The sequence below is a fragment of the Festucalex cinctus genome, chromosome 21, assembly GCF_051991245.1.
Source record: "Festucalex cinctus isolate MCC-2025b chromosome 21, RoL_Fcin_1.0, whole genome shotgun sequence".
Classification (NCBI taxonomy): Eukaryota; Metazoa; Chordata; class Actinopteri; order Syngnathiformes; family Syngnathidae; genus Festucalex; species Festucalex cinctus.
In genome coordinates this window covers 7614996-7629177 of record NC_135431.1, presented here as the reverse complement: position 1 = coordinate 7629177, position 14182 = coordinate 7614996, and the positions used below count along the sequence as shown (strand labels likewise).

The 14182-nt window shown below is 39.0% G+C and overlaps 3 protein-coding genes across 10 annotated transcripts in view; 1 reads left to right on the top strand and 2 right to left on the bottom strand.

Annotated features, from left to right (window-relative positions):
- cep128 (centrosomal protein 128) overlaps positions 1 to 8169 on the bottom strand; it is a 26950-nt gene extending 18781 nt beyond the window's left edge. For 4 of the 6 annotated variants that reach the window (XR_013281137.1, XM_077510158.1, XM_077510160.1 and 1 more), the window contains exons 1-12: positions 7451 to 8169; positions 6027 to 6116; positions 5626 to 5755; positions 5301 to 5425; positions 4992 to 5083; positions 3981 to 4053; positions 3095 to 3175; positions 2897 to 2971; positions 2677 to 2803; positions 2065 to 2204; positions 1198 to 1269; positions 754 to 939 (exon numbers count right to left, since the gene is read on the bottom strand). Coding sequence is in view for 5 of the 6 variants with exons in the window: in XM_077510158.1 (XP_077366284.1) it covers positions 754 to 939; positions 1198 to 1269; positions 2065 to 2204; positions 2677 to 2803; positions 2897 to 2971; positions 3095 to 3175; positions 3981 to 4053; positions 4992 to 5083; positions 5301 to 5425; positions 5626 to 5755; positions 6027 to 6116; positions 7451 to 7624 (1365 nt within the window). In the remaining variant the exon portion in view is untranslated. The remainder of the gene's footprint in view (positions 1 to 753; positions 940 to 1197; positions 1270 to 2064; positions 2205 to 2676; positions 2804 to 2896; positions 2972 to 3094; positions 3176 to 3980; positions 4054 to 4991; positions 5084 to 5300; positions 5426 to 5625; positions 5756 to 6026; positions 6117 to 7450) is intronic. The other 2 variants (XM_077510159.1, XM_077510162.1) reach the window with 1 other exon arrangement.
- Positions 4861 to 14182, top strand: part of tshr (thyroid stimulating hormone receptor) — a 19534-nt gene continuing 10212 nt past the window's right edge. The window contains exons 1-3 of one of the 2 annotated variants that reach the window (XM_077510165.1): positions 4861 to 8994; positions 11361 to 11432; positions 12921 to 12995. In XM_077510165.1, the coding sequence (XP_077366291.1) occupies positions 8834 to 8994; positions 11361 to 11432; positions 12921 to 12995 (308 nt within the window). In that variant the 5' untranslated portion in view covers positions 4861 to 8833. Of the gene's footprint in view, positions 8995 to 10304; positions 11433 to 12920; positions 12996 to 14182 lie in introns of those variants that run through there. The other variant, XM_077510163.1, reaches the window with a different exon arrangement.
- gtf2a1 (general transcription factor IIA, 1) overlaps positions 8325 to 14182 on the bottom strand; it is a 27819-nt gene continuing 21961 nt past the window's right edge. Inside the window, exon 10 of one of the 2 annotated variants that reach the window (XM_077510174.1) lies at positions 8325 to 8724. In XM_077510174.1, coding sequence (XP_077366300.1) covers positions 8695 to 8724 — 30 coding nt within the window. In that variant the 3' untranslated portion in view covers positions 8325 to 8694. Of the gene's footprint in view, positions 8725 to 12891; positions 13004 to 14182 lie in introns of those variants that run through there. The other variant, XM_077510175.1, reaches the window with a different exon arrangement.

The following is a 14182-nucleotide window of genomic DNA, read 5'->3' as shown; positions in this document are numbered from 1 at the left end:
AATCATCACCATTCTCTGAAAATGTATATTTTTAACAACAATAAATAACTAAAAATATACAAGTATATACATTTTCTTTTAAAGTTGCTGCCTTTTAAAACAAATGCAGCAGATTAGACAGACATGGGCACTATGTATAACAAGTGGACGTATGTACCCTCTTTCATTCACCTTAAAAAGAGAAGAGCTGTTGTGAACGGAAATAACCGGTGTTGAACGGCTGCGGTTCAATAATCTTGATGTTTAAAAACCACGGTTAATTGTAAAAATCGGTTAATTATAATTAACTTTTTAACACAAGTGTCGATTCAACACCTCTGTTCAAAATTACGTTTCTCAATTTAATTCACTTGTGCTTAAATGTGATGAGGTTATCAATTCAATTACGCATTCAACAGACAGGTCAAACGCACATTTAACTTGAATGTTCCTTTGTGCAATACCACTTAGGAATCGTTAGGTTGGTTTTTGATCTACCCAACTTCCTTTGACGTGGCAAGTAAGTACTTTGTTGTTGTATAGCAACACTATATCATAGCATCAAAACAGACCGCGTGAATCTGTCTTGACTTTGCATACAGATTCACACACGTTGTTTGGATGTGTGACAAACTTATAATGAATGTAAGTTACTCGAGTCTGGGAACAGCAACCTCAATTTTCACACTGAATCGCACACAGACCCTACAGAATCTATATTGCAGTAAGTACAGTACTTTTCCTGTCATTTAACAAATGCCTGCCTTGCCTGACCTGAGCTGCCTTGTCAGTGTGCAGCTGAACGTGGGCCCGGGCCTCCTCCAGCTCCTTCTGCAGTCGACTGCACTTTGCCCTCCATTGACGCATGGCCTTTTGGGCCTTGGCCCTCAGTTCTTCTCTGCTCCTTGTGCTCTCCTGGAGTAACGCCTCAGTCTCAGTCCTCTCTGCCTGCCCTCGGCTCTGAAAGAAAATGGAAAATGAAAATTGAAAAATATTTCTATTCAGTATGTTCATCCTTGAAGTAAATCAGTGATTTCACCAAGTTAATATTGGCCACTTACGGCTAGAATGGAATATTTAAAGATTGAATCAGTGAACTTCAAAATGGGACGCTCACTGAAAATAATAAGCAGCATTAAAGCACTTTATGATGCTAACCAAACAAACGGACACTAATCAATCTTATTTGCAACATGAACTGATGAAACTGAGAAACACCTGTATATCCCTCAGTTGTTCAAGCATCCGCACTTGTTGTTGCTCCCGCCGTGCCAGGTCTGCAGACAAGCCCTAGTATACAGAAACCAAGGATAAGGGAGAGAGGGGGGGGGGGATAATAAATAAAATAAAATTAAAAAAAAGCAAACACAGGTCAGAGAAAGCTCAGCAGAAGCGACTTAAAATTGGATTACCGTCTAAACGAGTCTGGGAAAATAGCGTACAACTAATTCGCATTGGATTATTTTATATCTCTAAAAACAACCTGGAGTCACTTTGAAGTTCTCATTTTGATGTCTAAATTCTCAAGTTGGAATATTTCTATCAAGTGGTGTCGGCAGACATGCTGATTAGTCACAGAACAAGTTCATTGGGAATTAATCCAGTCACAGCGTTTCCATTCAACTTCAATTTTGCTTTTTTAATTTGACTACAAATATAAAGCATAGTTTGATCTATGTTAAGTGAAACCCGGGATGATACATCCCTCTCACATTTGAACACCTTGCTCACAATTCAGGAAGCATGACGGCTTTTTTTTGTCTTTTGAAACAAAGGTTCATCAAAGCAACGTCAGAGGGGGGAAAAAAAAAGCTAAAATATTAAAAGTTCGGCTTCCTATTAATGTTTTTTTGATAAGACGCCTTTAAACACCTGCCATGTATTTAAAAGGGATTTATGCAGAATTATTTTTCCACTTTTCATGAAATAATTTGTACAAAAATAGATTTTTCTTCAATGTAGCACAGTGTGCATGCAACACTGGAAACTTTTGGATTAATCAAAAACACCATGTGAACATTGCGCTAATCACCAGATACACGATTGTTTTTTTGGTTTTTTTTTAAACAAACACAATGAACACACCTCCAACTGGAGACTCAGCTGGATCCGCTCTCTCTCCTTATGATCCACAGCATTCTTAAGCTCCCCAACCTCATTGTTGGCTGACACCTTGCGCAGTTGGGCTCGTAGTTCCGCTAACTCTTTTTCCATGTCTGAACCATCTACACACATTCAATACAGAAAAAACACACACAGGAAATCATTGTGGTATAATAATATTTATCTAACAACAATGTCAGTTGTCAACAGTACAATTTTTTTTTTTTTTTTTTTGTGGAAACATCTACGGTACTTTATTTTGCCTAGGACATTTCTTTTTCTCTCAAGAAAGATTTTTGTTTTTGTTGACTATTCCGTATATGTTTTCCCCATAACAAAACAAAATAAAATTCACAGAGGTCTAGGTTTACAACTAATGTTCCCACTTTAGTGTACTAAAAGTGAGATTTTCTCTCTTTTACTCAAACTAATCTCCATCATTTTTAACTTCCCTCATGGGATGGATTAAGTATCTACCTACCTGCCTTTCCACTTTTCATTAAAGACGCATGAATTAAATAGTTTTGCAAGAAAATAAGGCAAACTGCCTAATCACACTCCTAACACCTTGATCATTACATCATTATCACCTACCTCGTAGTCTTCCCTCCTCTCTGTCTGTGTAGTTGCCAGGAACGGGCTGACTAGTCTGCATCCAGACCCTCTGAAGCTCTGTCTTCTCCTTCCTGGTTCTCTGCAGCTCACCCAGCAAATTCTCCACCTGTGAATCGTCACCCGCGCATGGCAGAAACGCCGGGATGTTAAACTTTCCTGTGTACATTCAAACTCATTCAATCAAATTAAATATAGAGACCTGTTGAACCAGCGACTCTCTGCTGTCCTCTGACTGGTCTAATCGTCTTTGAACTTTCTCCAGCTCCTGCTCCATCTGAGGAGAGCATGATGATGTTATTAGATGTAAAAAAATAAAAAAAAATAAAAATAACACCTACCAAATCTGATGTGGTTTGAGCAGGAGAAATAAATTAAAATGTGTACTACATTACCATACCTTGGATTTCTCTTTTTCTGCGTTCAATATTCTGGACGTCATCGCGTCCTCTCGCTCACTGACTTTGTGTCTCTCGAGAGTCTACAAAGCAAACACGCAGGTCCGAAATGTGTTCTTACACGAGCACTGCAGCAATAACAATGCAAGATGACAGGTGCTTTAGTATGACATCATCCACACTCCCCGTCTCTTTGGAATGAGCCACTGGCATAATGGGGGATTTGTACGGGGCTTCACATCCCACTCAATCCCGCCCATTAGAAGTGGGCTATGGTGATGAATTGTCGGCTGCGAGCAATAACATCTACCCAAGTGACTCATCATCTATTTGATTCACATCACAGCGGGCCCATCGGTGGGGAATAAATGTGCCCTGTGCTTCCCCCCTCCTCAACTTTTTGTGAGAAAATACATTAGTTTCCTCGTCATTTCCATATATGTTTATTTAGTCTTAGTTTTTTCTTTTTTGTACATTATTTCTCTTCACCCTTGGGCGTGTCACTTTCCCATTAGGACACCATGGTGGCGAGGGACAAATAAATTGAAATGGTAGCTGCTGTGTACGTGGAAATGTGAGCTCATCCCCAGGTGAGCAGGATTATGAAATAACATAATAAAGTGACACAGTGCCCCCTTGTGGTCTGATACAAAACTACATTATGAAAATTGCAGACAACTTGGGTCTTCTAGCAAGTTGGCATAGCACTGCATTAGCACTGCATTACTAATGTGATGAGCTAATTTTGCTGAAGCTGTGTCCTGTGTGTAATTAAGTTGCTGATATTCTAAAGTTGAAGTTGAGAATGCGCGTAAATAATTCATTTGGCAACTGTGTTTGATTCAGGATGCGTTGCGAAAAGTGAAGCCGAAACACACAATTACTTACAGAGTCCTGCCGCTGTGTCGGCGTCACGTAATCAGAGAGGCTCTCTATTGCAAGCCTGGTATCAACATCAACCCTGTCAAGGAAAGACAAATACATATTCGCAAAGTCAAGAAAGGACCACCAAAAACAGTTCTGCAGCTTTCTACTCACAAAATACATTCTCACTTTGACCCAGTCAACAGCATCAGGAGTGAAGTGTGTTTAATAGATTTGTCAAACTTTGTAATTATGTTGAGACAAATTGGCGTTTTGACTTTTTAGTGTGGCTTTCCTATTTTTGCAGTCTTTGGTACCTCATCTCGTTAAATCTGGAAAATTATTGATAAGGTTTCAAAAGCTTTTTCAGAGCAGGTGTAAACTTTCATACTAAAAACATTTCAGAAGGTACACCTGCACAATGCAATATATCCAATGTTCTGGTGTTGATTGATTGGAAAAAAAAAAACCGCAATTAGGTGTGAGTGGATCATTATTTTTGTGCATTTGTGTGACACTCATCATGTGTGACCACTGAAAAAATTCACACTACTAGCAACTAGCGATAGCTAGATGTTGATTCTACAGAACAGTAAAGATTTCCAACAGGATTTATTAGGAAAAATGTATTTCTTGTGAGCTCAGATGCACACTAGAGACACCTGCTGGTCAGAAAGAAATAACCAGTGACAGTCAAAAGTGTCTGTGCTGTGATCTGACCAACATATGTGTGCAAGCTCACAATGTTATTCTTGAGAAAGCATTCTCCCTCTGCTCATTATCATTATGGCATCATCTTTGTGATATCAAACAAAGCAAATGATTTTGGTACACAATATGATTTGATTTACTTTCGCAAAATAAGATGAATCTAGGAAAAGTCAAAGTGACAGATTTACTTATTTAGATTGTTTTCATCAGTAATGTGCTTGATTTTTGAATACTCTATGTATTACTTGACACACATAATCACAACTAAATGGTTGTCCTCCTCAATTAAAAACTTCACATATGATATAGTACGTAAAATATTACCTATTTCTCCTGACGATTTCTCGCTCCAGGTCCACTGACAGTCTCTCTTGGTCACAGCGCAGATCCCTCATTGACTGGTGCAAAGCGTGGATCTGTAATGATCAGAATAAATACTGTACTGTATTATCCGTAAACCGTGAAGACAATTGGCAGCCTTAGTGTTCCAATCATATTTAGATGATGAAAACAAAATAAATGAAAATCCAAGAACTGTAAAATACCAATACAAATCTGTTGCCGATGTAGTTTGCTCACTTTGGGACTGTGAAAGAACATGTATGTAACAAACAGCACTTTTGTGGTCCTTACGTCCTCTCCTGACAAGCTGCTATTCTTGAAGCGAACACTTGCAGAGTGAGATCTCCTCCTCCTCCTGCTCTCTGGCGTTCTTGAGTAGTCTTTTAGTGGGGACGTTGGTTTGAAATGGTTGCCATCTGTAATTCCACATGATTGTATGCTGTAAAACACTAATACAGAGGCTGCACAGGAATTAATCAATGACGAAAGACAAGCGATAAGCCCAGTGGAAAACTCAGCCAAACACAAAGTCATTCTGCTTTATCACTCGGTCTGTTTAATCTCTTTCAAGCAAATTAATATCCACAACAAAATTATAGATGTGGATGATCTGTACCTGATCCAGGGCAACCATCCAGGTCACTGGAATGCAGGCTGGAGGCGGAAGCACTGCTGTGAGCACCGTTGGCCCTGCTCAGTCTCTGTGCCTGCAGCTGACTGATGGACTCCTCCAGGTTATCCCGAAGCTACAAAACAGAAAGCAGATGGTTGAGGCAACAAATGAGATGGTTTGAGAGCACTGAGTCAAGGCTTGCAAGATAATACTTAAAGGGATGACTTCAACCTAATTTTGCATTTGAGTACTCATTTAAGTTCAGGAAGCGCAATATTAGATTTCAACTGAGAGTGCACTAAAATAAAAATGAGATGACCCTGGCCTTGCACAATTTAAAAGCCATCTGTGTAATGTGCAATATAATTTGATTACACTGGGAATGGATTGAACAGGTGTCTCACCAAAGCCATGGCCTCTGCCTGGTCATTGGTATGCTCTCTGTACTGACCCAGCATCTGGTCCACCTTGGTCAAGTTCCGATTGGTATCCTGCTAAAGAGACAAAACAAATCAGTGCGTGACCGCTTAAAGTCAAGCATTCACACATCATGGATGCTACTGTGCATAAATTATTATTATTATTTTTTAAATCCATATTAAAAGGTATTTTGCATCAAAAATGTTATTGTGAACTGCCTGCCTAGAATTATTTGACTACGTAATTTTCAAGTGGTCTAATAACATGGCAGTATCAAAATAATTTGAAGTCAATCAAAGGACAAAATGCAGTCAAATGCTGTTCACTCTTTAGTACCAAAAACATTTTCTAAGGCGAGATCATGCACAAGACGATCAATTCATGTTATGACATCATTAATCACACAGATTCTAGCTCACTGGTTCTTATTAACCTTGTTGGAGGTACGGAACCCCGCCAGTTTCCTAAGCACATTCACCGAAGTTACCGAACCCTTCTTTATTGATTCCCCCCCTTCAAATTGAAGACATAGCCAGAGCTGCCAACCTGCTGAAATTCACATCCAGAACAATTTGTCTTAATTTAAATATATATATATATATATATATATATATATATTTTTTTTTTTTTAACCTTTTGACTCAAGAACATCGTGGGAATAATATGAGTCTGTGTGTCTTGACCTCCACCAAACCCCTGAGACTGACTTGATAAACCCAGGTTAAGAACTGCCATTTTCACACTTCTTAGCTGTCATGTCAGCACAACATATCCTAGATATGGATCAATCTTATGTCAGTTGTATTTGCAGTGCTTCTACAGATCACAATATGATATTTTAAGCCAAAGAAATACTTTCACGCTAATGTAAGTATCTTTTTATTATTATTATTATTATTTTAACCATTGCACCATCCATTTAATAACATGACATAGCAGTATTTGTCAGCAAACTGAAGTGCAATCAGAGCAAAATTACATAATACAAATAGCGGTATAGAAAGTATAGAAAAATATGCATCAAAATGAATCCAATTTCTCATCACCTCACCTTTTATCCCTACATATTAGGCAAGTCCCCCCCCCCAATTCCAAAGTCAATATTGATTTTTCTCATTACACTCCAGCGAATTTCACACAGGTGACGTGTCTGCTTTCCAACCATGTGTAAATACGGCACACCAAACAATTACTGTAATTTAATTACCGACATCTTTCAGAGTTAAGTGTTTCGAGTTATTTTTATGGTAAAGTTGGTCTGATGATCTGAAACAAAGCATGATAAAATAAATACATACAAATACATTGGCAAATTTAACTGAGAAATACAGTAAAAACTGAAGTAGTAGTACAATAATTGAGCGTCACAAAAACAAAAAAACCCAAAGAAAAGTATGAAAACTCGTACCTGCAAAGTGCTGCACAGTGTGCTGATTTTCTCGGAGATGTCAGCTGCTCGGCCGTCACCTGCTCGCCCGCTGGCTCGGCCTCTTTCCCGTGCAGGTTTGCGGTGGGCTTCACGCCCCTGCGGCCTGTGTCCACACAACCTGTCGCACGAATCTGACCCACTGGATGTGTCCATATTTTGTAACTATGCGTCGACGACGCCTGACTGTGCAAATATTTGCATTAGCAACTTGAGTTTAGAAAACGCTCAATAACAAAATAATTGTGCAGCTCATTCGCAACGAAATTGGGAACCTTCTAGTTTGCTACGAAATTACTTACACCCCCTCTAAGACATTATAAGACCAGTAAAATTCAAAATACATTGTTTCCCCTTCCCATTGAACAATCTCATGCCGTCGTTGTAGGAAGATGCTCTGCTTGATTAGCAACAGGTGGCAAACACTAAATGCTAGCTAGCTAACATAAAGCTTGCCAAACTGTTGCTAATATAAAACCATAACGACATTAATACCTGACATGAGTTCGACGACAACATAAAAAAATATATATATTCCACTATCGTGTCGTTTACGTCACACGCGAGTTACGAGTTAAATAAAAACAACTGAGATTCTGCATCCCCGTACTATGGCAACTTGAACTAGCCGCGTCTAAGCAGGAAAAACAACGGATTACAACCGCAGAGAAACGGAACGCCGGGAATTGTAGTCTTTTTTTCCATTGTGAACTGAGGGAATGCGCTATTTCTGAACTACAACATCCACAAGTAGGCTGCTTTTGCGCCTGTGCTGCCGCGCCTAAATAAAAACAAGTCAAATACAGTACAAGCTGTGATATAAAAAAAAAACAACAAAAAACAGTACAGTACTATAGACAGTGTTTTGTATCTATTTTTGTTATTGTCTCCTATTTATAATTTCTGTTGTTGGGAACAATGATTGTAATAATATTAATAGTAGAATTTTTAAAGCTACTATGTGGGGTCAATTTAATGCAGGTTTTTCATTTGCATGTTTATATTATAGGCTACTTATTCCACGTAATCATCTGCATTACACAAGGCTGTCTCTTTTGCCAAAGTAGAAAGTAACATAATAGCCTACTCCAAATAATGAGCAAGGGGTTGGGAGTTATTCTCCAATCTGACACAAGAGTGCCTCCTAAGTCCACCCTCAAGATGAAGACCACCTCCAAAAGCCACAAAAGAGATCCAGCTGCACGTCCTCCAGCATCCCTATACTTTCACAGCCTCACACAGACCCTCCTGAGACCCTGGAGAGAAAAGTGAGCGCTCTTTGCAAGGATTTGGGCAACAATTCATATGCTCTCCTGCACATATTTGTACTAAGATCATCAAGAGGACAAAGACGAGAACTCCAACATGCAATTTATAGTAAGCCTCCTGGTTGTCCTCCACATGAGCACCGCGTCCATGCTTGACTCTTGCCCTGATGCCTGTAAGTGCACAGAGTGGAAGAGTCGCACTATCACATGTATTGGCAGTGATATGATCCCCAATTTCCCAGCGAGCACGGAGAAGCTGTAAGTACATTTTCATCTTTGCAATTTTTTTTTTTTTTTAAATGGCTGTTGAATGTAAAAATGGTCTCTCTACCATGATTTCCCCAGCACACGTTGCTGGGAAAATCATATAATGCATTATTCCCTCAAAAGTGCTCCCACATGGCACTAGAAAAATCTATCAAGTTGTCACATTATCTGCCTATTTGGCTAATAGTGTTGAAAGTCAGTGATGTATATTCTCCATTCAACATTCTACTACATAAATACTTGTTTAAATACACCATGTGATGTACTGTATCAAATTAGAACTGAAAAGGAAAACAAGAAGACCTGATATTCAAACAGCACTAGAACAATGCAAACTACAACCACAATAATAAACATGTTCATCAATGATGTTCTAACAGTGTCAGTCAAAATTTAGCTTTACTGTTTTTTGGAGAAAGCTGCATTCTTGGCACAATTGTTTTGGATTTCATAAAATTGTGCAGGTGTGGCACATGAAGGGGATAGTATAAGCGATGAAACAATCTTGTATTTTATTTCTTGATTTATTTATTTTTTGCATTGTTGTGCATTATGACAGCAAGAGATGCTGCACAAATAAATGTATGTGAAAGGTAGACAGTGTGTACACTTAGCTCTTCGGGTTCTTCGAGTGTAAGAAAAGGTCCCTGCACGTCTCAGTGAGGTGGAAAGGACAGACGTGCTTAAAAAGCCTGCAGAGCATGATGACCCTTGACTTGTCTCAAGGCAATGCGTTCAAATGCAGTCTACTTTTGTCAGCACATATCTCAAATGCAGATAGTTCCTTCTGAGAATTATTTTTAACAAATTTGTGTTACAAGCTAAAATTATAGTAGCAGTGAGGTACATTGTAAAGTAATTTCCAGTTTTCTTTTCACCAAGGATATGCAACGTAATGCTTAAAATGTCTACATCGAATGACTCTTGACTTGCGTTCCAATGCTTCAACGTATAGAATTATGTTTGAGCTGATTGTGAGTGGGGGAAAAAAAAAAAAAAAAAAAAGTCTTCAAGGACAAAATGAGTTCCAAAAGATGATTTTCAAATAAGTCCTTTGACCTACGGTTCCTTCTGCGAAATTCATGAGAGAACATACAGTGGTTTGTGTTCTTAAAGTTTTTTTTTATCCATGTCAAGGGGCGGCCATTTCGCCACTTGCTGTCGACTCAAAATGACATCACGGTTGCTTAGGGCTCAGGTAATGACCAATCATGGCTCACATTATGAACACCACGTGACCAAGCTCAGAAAACAGGTGAGCCGTGATTGGTTGTTACCTGAGCAACTGTGATGACGATTTCAGTCAACAGCAAATGGCAAAATGGCCGCCGCCTCAGATGGATAAAAACAGTGGATTTTGTTGCCTTTATTCCACACACGTAATTATTCATCAGAATGTCATGTTTAGACTAGTAGGGGCACATAGAACATACAAACTATTATTGCAAAGCATTTTGGGGACTCCCACACTGCACCTCATGAATTAATGGAGCAATCAAATCTAAAAATGATTACTCATCCATCAGAGACAAAATCCTCCTTATTACAGGCCAACATGCCATCAAAATTATTTAGGAGCTGTTCATTCAGGGTAAAAGCATTACGTTTTATTACTTTAATTAAACCAGTAACTGCACAAACAGGAGGCCATTTTTTTCCTATACAAGGGAGTTTTTAATGAATCTCAGTGGAAAATATGCAGGTTGAAATATGCCACAGTGTGCATTTTAACCCCTGCTTCCAGTCAGCATAGTCCATTTGACGCATCAAAATGAGACAGTCCATGGTAAACGCAACTATGATGTCAATTCAATGCTGCAAATTGTCTGCCTTCACCTCCACTTTAAAAATCCCAAACCTGTTTGTTTTTTTGGGTTTTGATCCAAAAAGACTAATTGAGGCTGCAATTTTCTACGCACGTCTGTGAGATGGGCTCATCGGTCTTCATCCTGCTTATTTGGTTTCGTGCCAGGTGGCGCTGTGGAGCTTCTGACGGGTGCGGAGAAAGGTGTTAGGTGCCAAGGTCTGCTCTGTGTCCCTGCGTTTGTTTGACTTTGTCAAAGCATTGTGCATTATGTGTCCGCTCAATGATCTCCCTTCAGCCACATGACGAGTCTCTCAATTAGGCCATTGTTTCTCACCGTATACAACAAATGACATCAGTAGAGTTTTTATATTTGAGGGTTTGGATTTCAAAGGAAGTTAAAATGGGTAAACACTCATTTCTGTCAACGAAGTCAGGTTATACAGTTGAAATTTGCAGAAAATCATGCACACTTCTGCAGGGTTCAAAATGTAGCTTTCTTGCCTCCCTCCAGCTTTGTGACTACTAAAACGTCATCTTTCTTTTCAAGCAGATGGTTTTTTGAGACTCGTCTGTCATCTGTGCCATCAGACGCTTTCGCCCACATGGTAAACATCTCGAGAATGTGAGTAGCAACCTTGTTTTGTGTGATTAAGTCTCTTAAAATAAATAAACTTCAACACAGGCCCTTGAGGGGTGCTTTCCTCCACCTGTTCCCTTTTTAACTACTCCTCCTTGCTCTTGACACTTCATTCCTCTCTGTCTCGCACTTAAGGGATTGGCTTGCTCTCTGCTTAGTATCACCTCTGGCTGCACAGCTGGAAGTGTTAATGCATTCCTCGAACACCTATAGCGCTCCTTTGACCCCAGAAAGGTTTTGAATGCTGCTCGTCAAGTCAGTCAAGCTTTAGACTGCGGAGTAAAGTGTGATTGGTGTCTTATGTAAATGTTTTTTTTGTTGTTTTTTTAATTACTTGCCACATTAGGCCTGACATAATCAATATTTTAGAGATTTCTTGTGTGATATTCAATTAATAGCTCAACAGCATCCCCCTGCAAATTTTTAACAAAGCATTGCTTATTCGTGTCCCAAAACATTATTATTATTTTTTTTGCCATATCTTTAACCAAACAAGAAAACCACCATTTTGATTTTACTTTGCAATCTGATTCCCTTTTAGAGAGGACATATTTTAACAAACTCTTCAAGATGTTTAAGATGAAAAGTTATTGAAAGCATTTTATTTCATTGCACACTGTTGCCGTGGCGATGCGCTGTTTGCAAAGAAGAAATATGCTGATTTTGAGGTTACACAGCTAGGCGAATACATATGAAACTTTGTACACACATAAGAATTGGGAAAAACATTTATTTTATTTTTTTTATGGGTTATTGTCCTATGTGCCAGTACCCAAACTTGTACCCCAACGTAGCCAGGGTGGCTAAGACCCTTTAGAGCTACAGCTCTAGTTATTGTTTTCTGTGAAGTTTAATTTCAATGTGATGACTAATTTGCTGTTGACCGGATGGTAGCAATGAAAAATGTGAAACATGCAAACATGCCTCAATTAGCATAGATTCCAGAAAGGGCGCTAAAAACATACAAAATAGCAATGATTTACGTGTCATGATCAGTTGGGGCATTTTTCTAGAGTCAACCGAAAAAAATACTGATTTCTCAATAAGTAAATTTAGGCATGAAAAGTGGCATAAAATCTTTAATCCTTAACCGAAAAAAATAGGTCTTATTTTTGTTTCAAATCTGAATCAATTTTGTAACTTATCTGTTTCTAACAGGATAGCCTACCAAATCAACCGCAGTGGTACACATTTCAGCCCATTGATTAGTGGACAAAGAATTTGTGAAGTGTACATGTCGTAACACTGAGCAATTGCCTGGTTGGACGTTTATTTCAAGAGTACTTGTTTCCAATTACAGACTGGAGCTGCGTGAGTGATGACCTGGCAGTGTGTACATGCGGCACATGCCTGCAAAATTACCAGTGAATTTGGAGACTTAGAAATGCAGTCGGCTAAATTGCTCAGGAAACAGCTGCAGATTTGAACACTAGTGGAAATTCAATCACATATACAACTGTTTATTTCTTTTAGATACATATCAGTGGACGTGACCCTGCATAGGCTTGAGAGGAACTCATTTCACGGCCTGAGGAAAATCACCCACATGTGAGTATCTGAAATGAAGAGCACATGCTTTATTGATCCTTGTTGAGTAAACTGTTCTACTCGATTAGATCTCTGGCGAGATAATTCTCAGTACAGCCTTGAAAATGCCTGCTGAGATAAAAAAAAAAAAAAAAAAAAAAATTTTGCTGAAAAATCAAATATACAATAAGCTCTCACCAGAAATTATTCATAACAAATTTCTTGCAAATCTAGTACCCCTTGGTTGTGTTATTACTTTAGCTAATGCTAAATGCTATCTTGGTTCAACAGCTCTATACAAGACAATGCACTCGCCATTATCCACCCCTTATTTGTGCTGTAATTGGTTTATCGTATTAACGTGGCCTAAACAATTGGCTTACTGACTGGACTGGGAAAAAAAAAAAAAAAAGTAATATAGGACGCTGGAATGAGACCTGTGTAAAAGTGGGACAAAACTGGGGCTGGCGAAATCCATTGGGAATGGGATTGTCAATTAAAACGGGACGTTAGGTCACCCTAAACATATATTCGGTTCATTGGCGTGATAAATTACAAATTCAGCATGGACAAAAACAAATTCCATAGATAAATATACACACGAAAGGGTGTAGGCAGAGGCGAAAGCTTTTCATTTCCTTGCCTACCTCTCTATCACTAAAAAAATACAATAAATAAACAATCCAGTAATTGTACATTTTATAAAGAACCAAATCAAAACAAGAGTTGCCACAAGGCGCTCCACGGCAAGGTCTAACCTTGCACAAACAGTACCCATACAGTATATTTAAAAACAACTCTTAAGTCAAGGCACTCACATCTCAAGGCACTTTTTAATGACTGTCATCATCAGTAAAACAAATAGTGGGGATTATTCAAGAAGGCAGGACTGCGTTGTTATCACATTGGAGGCTGTTAGAGAAAAACATGCATAATAAAGCCGTCTGGGCGGAGAAGATGAACAGCCGTCACTATTCAGCTTCTCTTTCCTTCATGCTCCAGCTCCTACAGAAGCGACTCAGGGGGAAAAGTTGAGCAAGGTGCGCTCTTGTCTCAATTAAGATTTGTGTGTGCAGCCTCCAGGTGGACCACACACCATTCTACATCACACCCAAACTCTCTCTGCACTGCTCCAAGGCCGCCAACACTGAGTCAACACATTCCAACATCACTTTGCGTGTGATTTATTTCCACTCTCCAATTAGTGT